Raw genomic sequence first — 10,070 nt, 5'->3', positions numbered from 1 at the left:
CAAAAAGGAATGATGAAAGAGCCCAATCCCTTAGTTTTGCATTAAGGAAACTGAGGCTTAGAAGTCGATTTGAACTCTCAGAGCTACATAATGACAACAGCTAGGACTTATCAAGGACCACGGATCCTCACAGCTTCATCACTTCCCCGTGTCTAAGCCACCGTTCTCTCTTGCCTGGGTTGGTGCTGCAGCCTCCTGAGTCCTGCTTCTACCCTCCATCCTGCCCACTGCCCTCCCCACAGAGACCACTCGCCATAGCAGCCAGAGGGTACAGAAGGCAAACTATGTCACTCCTTTGCTCAGAAACCTCCATTGTCTTCCCACCTCTTTCGAGCAAAAGCCAATCTTCACACAGTCTGCATGGCCTATTCCATTTCTAATTACTTATATCTTTGGTCGCTGCAACCCAGGTGCACCCAACACCTTCACATACTTCACCCTGGGGACTTTGCCCTTGCAGTCCCCTCTGCCAGTAGACTCTTCTCCCACACTTCCAAATGCCTCCCCACCCTCCCTTCCTTCAGGGGGTCCTTTCCTCATTCTACCATAGGCGGCTTCCCTGATCACACTCTGTAAATAGCACTGCCCCATCTCCTACCTTTCTCTTTTGCCTTACTTGCTTTACTATTTTTTCTAACACTTTCACCATCTGATATATTATATATATTTATTTGTTTATTGACTGCCTTTCCCCACTAGAATGCAAGATCAACAAAAAAGTCCACTATGGATTCCCTAGAGCCTGGTCCATGGCAGGTCCTCAGGATGTTTATAGAGTCAGTGACTCCTACGTGCCAGATACTTTTCTAAGGAAGATACAGGAACCAATTTACTTAATCTTCGCAGTAACCCGAGATGGGCGCTATTGTCAGCATCGCTGTCACCTCTGGTTCACAGATGAAGAAACTGAGGCACAGAGAAGTCATCCAAGATCACCCAGCTAGCTAATTGTAGAGCCAGGATTTGAACCCAGGGCACAGGCTCTTTAATCACCATGATGTATTGTGTCACTCTTAGCTTAGCTAATGACAAAAAAAACTACTTCAATGAGTTTTCCCCATACCAAACTCTCAGAAGTTGAGCTATACCAAAGCGTGCTTTCAAAATGTCAATAGTTTCCTTTGACTGCCTAACATTTTAAAATAATCAATAAGGTGTGATTTTGAGCTAAGACTGGTAAACAAGAACAAAAGAGTGAGCCACAACAGTGCTGCACTTCAGTCTCAAATTCAGAGCACACAAAGGATATGACTGTGGCTTACAGGCGTGTGCAGGTAATTCTCCCTACTTGACTGAGATTACCATGATTAGCTCTGGTCCATAAAGGGAAAGCTAAGAAACAAAAGCCTCAGTGATGTTCCAGGCCACACAGCCATCAACAGCGGCAGGAAGGGAGACTCTGAGGGCCCCTCTGGGATTGCAGCAGGTCACACATGCTCCCTGCTTATTAGTGTAAAACACCCTGGTGATTCACACAGTGGAATGTTTAAGCCAAGATGTCACTTAATAAAGGGTATGTCGATACAGCTTTATCTGTGAAGTTACATAATCATCCTAATGTGGAAATGCCATAAAGGAATTTGTGCCTTGGAATAAAGAGCCGTGTACCCTCTGGGGATTACTCCACAAAGGATATCAAGAGATTTTCAGTGAGAAATTCACTAGCCTAGGCTGGGCAGGTGACTTGTTTAAAATGGTCCAATGAGGGCTTTCTGGGGCCAGTTATTGTGCTCAGTTCAAGTTGTTAAGACTCTGCCAGACCCCAGCCTGAGAGAGCCTCCAGGGACCCCCAGACTTGCCTATCCTTCCACAGGGGAGGAAGGTCTGTTCTGTATTAATCTCCTGAAATATAAAAGTCCCTACAGTGAGTCCTATATGCCTCTTGCTTTTAGGTCAGATATTCATTTCTGCAAGCCTAGAGACCTTTCATTATCTTTCTACCCTAGAAAGCCCAATGAATCTTTCCGCGCACTTTGTTGGAATTCTCCGAAAGAAATCTTTGAATACCAGCTCCACCCCCAACCTTCCCTTGACCTCGGCCTCCACTGTCCCACCGTCCCCAGGACCCGGCCGGAGAAGGAACGGGGTGGTCGGAGAGGAGGGGCGGAGATGTCACAAGTACCTGTCACCTGGCAGGCCCCGGCCCTCCCTTCCGCATCCCCCAGCCCCACCCACCCCGCCGCGGGAGAAGGCCGACCCGGCGCCAGCCTCCCCGCACGCCCCGACCCCGGCAGGCCCGTCCCTCCCGCCCCAGCCTCCTGCCACTGTCCAATGGCCGAGGGGCAGGGCAAGCTGAGCAAGCCGCGGCAGCCCAGCCGGGTCCCCGCCCTGTTCCCGGTTCCCGAGCCGGGCCCCGGCGGCCTTTAAATGAGGCCCAGGGCCAGCGCGGCGCGGCCCTCGCCACCTTGTTCCTCGGACGGCGGCAACAGCACCCGGAGAAAGAAAGCAGCCTCGATTCGGCAGCGCGGCTCAGGCTGCAGCGGCCGCCTCCGACCTCCGGGCCCGCGCCGCCTCCACAGCCGCCCCCTCCCCCGGGCCCCGCCGGTCCGGTCGGCGCCGGGCCCCCGGGCGAGCGCGAGCGCGTGCCCGCTCGTGTGTGCGCGCCCGAGCCGGGCTCGGACCCGCGCCCCCGCCCGGCGCAGGACCGCCCCAGGATCCCGCCCGCGCGCGGCGTCCCGCGTCCCCCGCCGCCGGGCCGCCAGCCGCGCACCCCGCCGCGCTGCGCGAGAAGATGGCGGGGTCGGTGGCCGACAGCGATGCCGCGGTGGTGAGTGCGGCGGGCACACGCGAGGCGCCCCTTTCCCGGGGCCGGCACGGCCCCGCCGCCGGCTCCCGCCCGGCCGAGGCCCAGCCCCGCGCCCCACCGCGTGAAGAGGCGCCCCAGTACCTGGTAGCCGGAGCCGGCTGTGCGCGGCTGGCGTGGGGGGCCGGAGGGGAGCCCCCGCTGGAGGGCCGCTGGCTGAGGAGAGGTGTTTTCGGGCGGCCGGTGGGGTGGGGGTGCCGACAGCCCTCTCCGTGCCGTGCTGCCGCCGGCCAGGTGTGTGCACGTTGCACGTGTGAGTGTGCGCGTGTGTGTCCGGAGGCGCGCGCCCCGCGTCCGCCCCGGCGTCCCGGGAATTCCCCCCAGGAAATGGGTCCGCGCAGGGGGCACTGGAGGGAAGTTGGCGCGGCCGCTGCACTCCAGCCACGTCCGCGAGGACAGGCCTGGGCGACCGCGGTTGCGGGCACGTTTACGGTTGGAGAGGGGCCTGCCCTCCTTTGGCGCGGGGCTCTGGCTCCCCAGTGGGCCTCGACCTTGATTTTGATCTAGATCTGAAGGGTCTGGGGATCATCAGAGGCTTAGCTACCTGGTAGAAAGACGGGTTTTGTTCCGGGGGTTTATGCGGTTATTCAGTGTACTGTGAGGCGGCAGCATCTGCAGACGCTGCCTGTGTTCTGTGGGGGGCGGCTGGATGCCGCCAGATTTGTGTAGGTTCTTTCCCGCTCCCTTCAAGCGGCCCCCCCAAAGCCTTTGGAAAGCCAATCTGTGTGCTTCTATTTTTAGAAACTAGATGATGGGCATTTAAACAACTCCTTGGGCTCTCCAGTTCAAGCCGACGTGTACTTCCCACGACTGGTAAATGATTTTTTTTTTCCTGTGCTCTGTGTCTGCCTGTACCCTCTTCTTTCTAATTGCATTTTCTAGTGGGTCAGGTCCTTAGGATCCGAAGATTTGGCTGCTTCCTAACAGGCTGTAAACTTTTTGTTTCTCCTCTCATCTTTGGCAGATCGTGCCATTTTGTGGGCACATTAAAGGTGGCATGAGACCAGGCAAGAAGGTGTTAGTGATGGGCATCGTAGACCTCAACCCTGAGAGGTAAGGCAGAGTCCTTGTCACCCAGACCCATCAAGCAGTTACAAGGTCTTGCTCACTCCTGTTCCTGTGATAATGCTCCTCCTCCCCTGTGGCCAGTGTTGCTAGTTGGAAGTGCCAAGAAAGTGCTATGTTCCCATGAAAAGAATGTGTATGAATCCCAGCCATCATTTCTCTAGACAGCTATTTATATCAGAGATTATAAATATAGACCCACATCATTTTCTCTTTGACCCTTAAAGAGACCAAAGGATTTGGTTGGTGTTTTGTTTGTTTTTTTGTTTTTGTTTTTGCAGTTTTTAAGGTGCTTGAAGTAAGAACTATCAATATAAGTAAGAACCAAACTTTACAAGATAATATTTACCCTGATCAATTTATGGGGCTATTTTTGAGACTTCTGAAATAGATTAAGACACAGATGTGTGGGTAGTTGGGGTATCTGAAATGTCTGCAGTTATTTTCTCCTCCACCGAAGTTTTCACCAGGGCCTCCTCTGGGTAACAAAATAAAACGGTTTGATTGTAATCCTACTTCTCCATAGTCTAACCTCCCATGTGAAGAATAGTGGCCCATTAAAAGCTGACAAATCCAGAGAAGAAGGGAATGGGAGCCTGGGTCATCATTAAATGTTGTTATATTCAACCATGAATAAATGAGATGATTTTCTTTTCAGCTTTGCCATCAGCTTGACCTGTGGTGACTCAGAAGATCCTCCCGCCGATGTGGCAATTGAACTCAAAGCTGTCTTCACAGAGCGGCAGCTACTCAGAAATTCTTGCATATCTGGGGAAAGGGGTGAAGAACAGTCAGCGATCCCTTACTTTCCATTCATCCCAGACCAGCCATTCAGGGTGAGTGCCTGGAGAGCTTCAGCTCCAACCCCTGGCAGGAGGGTGATGTTCTCATCCAGGGTGTGCCAAGAATACTCTAAGCAGCCAAAATTTTTGCATGTCCAGGAAATTTGTCACCTGATGGTGAAAAGAAGAAAAACAATCAAAAAAGCTCTATTTGCCAATATGAATTAATAATTAATAATAACTCTTGGCTCTGTTTAGCCAATACATGTAAATAAACCCACATTTACATGTCTAGATTGTTAAGAGTAAATACATTTCTATGTAGTATCCAACATAGTACTAGGCATATAATAGATACCTGTCCCCAAATATCTATTTGATTAATAAATATGTATCTAGTATTTTCCTCATTTTCTCCTCAACCTTTGAGTAGTACCAAACCATGTAAGTTATGTCTTTTTTAAGAATATAGTGATTATCATTTTATTTTCTCTTGTTCCATTTGCTATTGAGGCCTGGCCATGTCCTTGTTTCCCTTTCTGGGTTAAGTAGCCTCGGGCTATTTCATTGTCACAGGCCGTGTGGCTGACAAATTCCTTCCCTTGGGTCTGGATGAGTATAGATTTGCTCCCCACTATCTAGCAGGCAGGAAGCACAGCTCAGACTTTCATTCCAATCAAGCAGTATTAGCAGCACCTTCCTCTTTGATGGACAATGCATGCCAAGTAAGACAGGCAGGTCAGTAATGTGTTAGGAAAGGATTTGTTGACGTGTCAGACCTGGTGATGAAGTGTCCGCATTACACCTTGTTAACATCACAGTAATGACAATTCAGTTAAAAGCTCTGTGTTGCATGTATGCCTAAGAAAGCAAAGCTACCCTTAACCTGTTGTTCCTCATCTAGAAATTTACTATGGCCTTATGAATAAGTCATAATTTACCTTGCCATCTTACAGTCTGGAGGAAAAATAAGAATCCGCAACTTTCACATCAGTGATATAATTGAGACTAATTGCTCTTCTAATCATACTCTGGGGGAGGCACCCCTCCCCTTCCTTCTCTAGAATGGAAATGACCCTGAGCCTCCCCTGGACTGTGACAGTTTCTTAATTGTGAATTTTAATACAGAGCTCATGAGTGTGAGTAACCAGAGCTTCTGCCAAGAGGAACAATGTTCCCCAACAACAAAACAAATAAAATCAACCCTTCTTGGTGATTAATTTTAGTAATAATATGAATTAAATGTGACTAATATCACATACAGAGTCTCTCCTTATATGATGAATACAAATATTTTTAATAAATACATAGCACAGAACCAGTGATTAAACTCTATGGTGAATTACTTAAAGAGGAAGAAAAAGCTTTTACCATATGGAATCAGTATTTCTGTTTGGCTTAACAAAGCCTTGTTAATTACACATCCTTGGTCGAAGGGTAATCACTGTGTGACCTTCTCTCTGCTTTAGTGTTCACCATGCTAGAGTGTCTAAACTATTATTACACATTACTAATGGGTACCAGTTCTGCCTTGTGAGGGGCTTTTCTGAAAGTAGAATAGAATTGTTCAGGGGATGAGAGTGGAGGCATTAAGTGCCATATAAATAAATCTTTACATCACTTCTAGCATGCAAGAAGAAGGGAGAAATGTTAAAGCAACTTTAAATCTTTAAAGGACATGAAATAGTGTAGAGTAGTGGTTCACAAAGTATGTCCCTCATTCCAGCAACACCAGCATCACCTTGGAACTTGGTGGAAAAGCAGACTCTTTGACCTTACCCTAGACGTACTAAATGGAAAATTTGAGGGGTGGAGCCCAGCCATCTGTGTTCTCACAAGCTTTCTGTATGATCCCAGTGCACTCCAACATTTGAGAACCACTGAAGATACTGCCTTTGTCTTAAATGAAGTGTTGCTTGTTCGTTTTCCCCAGCAGGGTTCATTGGAATTGTGAACTGAGATGGTTATTTTGTTTCTTCCAGGTGGAAATTCTTTGTGAGCACCCACGTTTCAGAGTGTTTGTGGATGGACACCAACTTTTTGATTTTTACCACCGCATTCAAACGTTATCTGCAATCGACACCATAAAGATAAACGGGGACCTCCAGATCACTAAGCTGGGCTGATGTTTAAACCACGTCTGTTTCCGATAGCATCAGGGGCCACAGCCGTCTGACCCTTGGTCTGGAAGAAGTGTCCCAGCAAGACCTGAAGACTGAAAGGGAAAACAAAAATGAAAAGGCTGGCTTCACTGTTTCTTCTTCCTGTGCAGTTCAAACCCAAAATGACTTCAACGGTGATTTGCCCTTAGGAAGCTGTCGGAACAAAGACACCGAGCCATTATTCCCGGAACAAAGTAATACATTTATGCTGAATTTTATTCAGACTAAACTGAAATGGATTTGTGGTGATCTGTGATTTGGTAGTAAGTTGTTCATCTTTTCAAAGCAAGGTGATACTTAGAACAAAAGTGCTAAAGACTTAACAACAAAGACGGTACACCGAAATCAACTCATTTCTGCACTGAAGTGGAATTGTGTAGCACAACCAACATTTTAGTCAGGGTATTTAACAGAATGTAGGTTGTTCCAGTTTTGTTTTGTTTTGTTTTGTTTTTTGCACAGCATAATGTTAATTCAGATTTTTAAAGCTTTCTTATAGTTATTTATTTATACTCAATGTACGTATTAGGGAATGATTAATGTCTCAAGAACAACAAGTTATAAACTTTTGAATGTACAATTATCTTAGGTGTGAGGGGGAAATTACATATTACAATCATGAAAAAGGTGAATTTCTACCTTAAACAGTTGAGTGTTATCCTTCATACTCCTAAATTTAGGATCTCTTGATACAAATTGCTGTAAGTGCTTTTGGGAAAACTTTGCAATGTTTCGATAAGACTGCTTTTCACGTTTTTGATGATTATGTAATTCTGTTTACATTGCTTTTTCTCCTTACTGTGAATTAGCACAGTATTGGCTTCCTTCAGACTGATTAACTACTTTTCCCTAGATCTACATAATAGCTCATTAAGTTGTTATTAAGCATATTGAAAACAGATAAGAGGTGATTGCATAGACAATTTTTTAAATGACTATTACATAAACTTTTAAAAGTCTCATATGAAAATGATTCTGGAATGCAGTGGAAAGCAGAAGCAAATGGCCCCAAATAACTTACTTGGAAATAATTTATAGCAACTTAAGCTGTTAGCTCACTGTATCACTTATTATGTGACCCTCACCAATATCCCTTAGCAATGCCTTTGGAGCTTCAGAATTAAGGGTGCTTCCTACTGTGTTGGCTCTGCTGAGATATTAGGATAAGATGGGATCTAAATTAGGAAATGATCCAGTTAGGTTATCTGAAAGGTTAACTCCCAGGACTCCAGGTCTTTCAGTCCAGCCAGTAGCGTGCATGCTTCCAATTAAGCTGTAGGAGTTTCCCTGTACTTGCAGAACTGACAGACAGCAGGGAGTCTCCGGGGAAGCCTGCAGGACTCTAAACGTCACCATAGGCAAGGGATGTTTGGAGTCCTGGGTGCTGGATTTCACATACTGCATTGGCCCTGGAGAGAAGGACCCTTGGCATTGCTTTGGTCAGGTAGTTTGGGGGGAAGAGGGAGTGCTGGGGTAGGGGTGTATTTATATATAATTTAGGTTTTGTTTGTATAGCATACTGCATCTTGTTATGACACGTCCTTGTCCTGCTTTGCTTTTGAGTTTTTTTACACAACATGCAGAGGCACTGAAGTGGCCATGTCATTTTCACGTGTCAAGAATGTAGACAGTGTTTCAGTACCAAAGTCTAAGAAAAAGCAAACTAAAATCGTGCATTTTTTAATAGATGATATATTTGGATTCTTCTCAACTTTGAAACTGTTTAGCACAGTTCCATTGTGTTATATAAGAAGATGCTTTATCCAACAAGACTGGCTGAGCATTGAAAAGCTTTATGTACCTGCTGACTAAACCAGCCATATTCAGGAGGGCTGTTCTGTGGCTCCGGGTATTTTTGAGCCTGTGATTAACTTGTAGAGCCACTAGATTTTGAGGAGTGTTTGTAGAAAGACTTAGAGGGCCCCCTGAAATATATTTACAGGGGTTTTGATTCTCCTTATGGTGGAAGACCCCCATAGGAGTTCTCCTTTGAGTGGCCATCCATTCCCACCCATTGCATAATTCAACAGAAACTAGAGGAGTTGGGAGTATAACTTCAAATTGACCCTGTTCTCTCTACCTGTCAGCTAACTGGTTAGCAGCCAAGCCCTTAGGCAGCTTAGTGTAAAGATACAGTGTTAACCCTTTGTTTCTTTACGAGGTCAGTGGGAACCTCTTGGTTAAGCCTGTTGAAACTAATCTAAATGAAGTGATGGTTTGATTCAGGTATAGTTAAATTAGCAGGGGACTAATCCAGCTGTACTAATCATTAGTTGTAAACGGGAAACAATGTTCACATCCTCTCATTAGCATGTAAGGTCTAATGTGGGAATTCAGGATGGAAAGTGCAATTTTAAGCTTCACAGAAAAGCATTTGGGTATGTAAGGTGTTATTTCTGACCAGAGCCCTAATTTAGCAATATGACCAAAACCAAGAAATATGAATAACAATCAAGCTCTGGGGGAATAATAGACAGGCTTTAGACAATCTGTCCATTTCTGCATCAAATTGGAGTGAATGTATATAACTACTTAAAAAAATAACAGGCTTTAGACAATCTGTCCATTTCTGCATCAAAATTTGAGTGAATGTATATAACTACTTAAAAACTAGTAGAAGTGACTTCTACTTTCTGGGATGTCCCAGAATTGTCTTAATTTCTTTTTTAATTTGAAACCCCATTTCAAAATCTTGCCAACCTCAGTTCAGAACCTCCTAAGAGATCACTCTTAGAATTGTTAGTGATTTGTTAAAATGGCAAATCCTCATTTGTATTAAAAAAAGAAAATGTCCAAAAAGGGGGGAAGGAGCCCTGTTGCCTTGAAAGAAACAGCCTTGGCATTTTCCAGCTACATTATTAATGTAGAAATAATGTTCCTATGATGACATATTTTCAAAGAAACACTTTCTTACTTACTGCGTGGTGTAAAATGTTGCTAAATGTGTTCTTACGTTATTATGTCACTGCTGAAAGTTATTTGCACTATAATAAAGGAGTTTTCTACAAAATGGTTTCCAGTTTATAAGGTGCTAAATTTGATACCAGGTGTGATGTACTTAGGTTGGACCACATGGTAGAGCAGTCCTCCCTCACTTACACACACACTCCAAGACCACTTGTTTGTGTGTTGCCCACATTAATAAACTGACCAAGGAAGGTAAGTGTGTCAAGGCACTCAGAGGCCTAATGTGTTCATGTTGTGAGTGCAATGGCTTCTTTTTTAAATATAATTTGTGCACAGTAAATTCACATTTTT

At 45.6% G+C, this 10,070-nt stretch overlaps 1 protein-coding gene across 1 annotated transcript; it reads left to right on the top strand.

The window, feature by feature from the left end:
- The first annotated feature begins 2,268 nt into the window (after window positions 1–2,268).
- LGALSL (galectin like) lies at window positions 2,269–9,826 on the top strand. The gene is made up of 5 exons (XM_072937647.1): window positions 2,269–2,767; window positions 3,545–3,616; window positions 3,768–3,856; window positions 4,527–4,704; window positions 6,633–9,826. Exons 1-5 carry the CDS (start codon window positions 2,732–2,734, stop codon window positions 6,774–6,776), a joined length of 519 nt encoding a protein of 172 aa, XP_072793748.1. The 5' UTR covers window positions 2,269–2,731; the 3' UTR covers window positions 6,777–9,826.
- The last annotated feature ends 244 nt before the right edge of the window (window positions 9,827–10,070 follow it).

This window comes from Vicugna pacos, chromosome 15, assembly GCF_048564905.1.
Source record: "Vicugna pacos chromosome 15, VicPac4, whole genome shotgun sequence".
NCBI lineage: Eukaryota > Metazoa > Chordata > Mammalia > Artiodactyla > Camelidae > Vicugna > Vicugna pacos.
The sequence above is the reverse complement of the archived record's forward strand: the minus strand, read 5'-3'. Positions and strand labels throughout refer to the sequence as shown.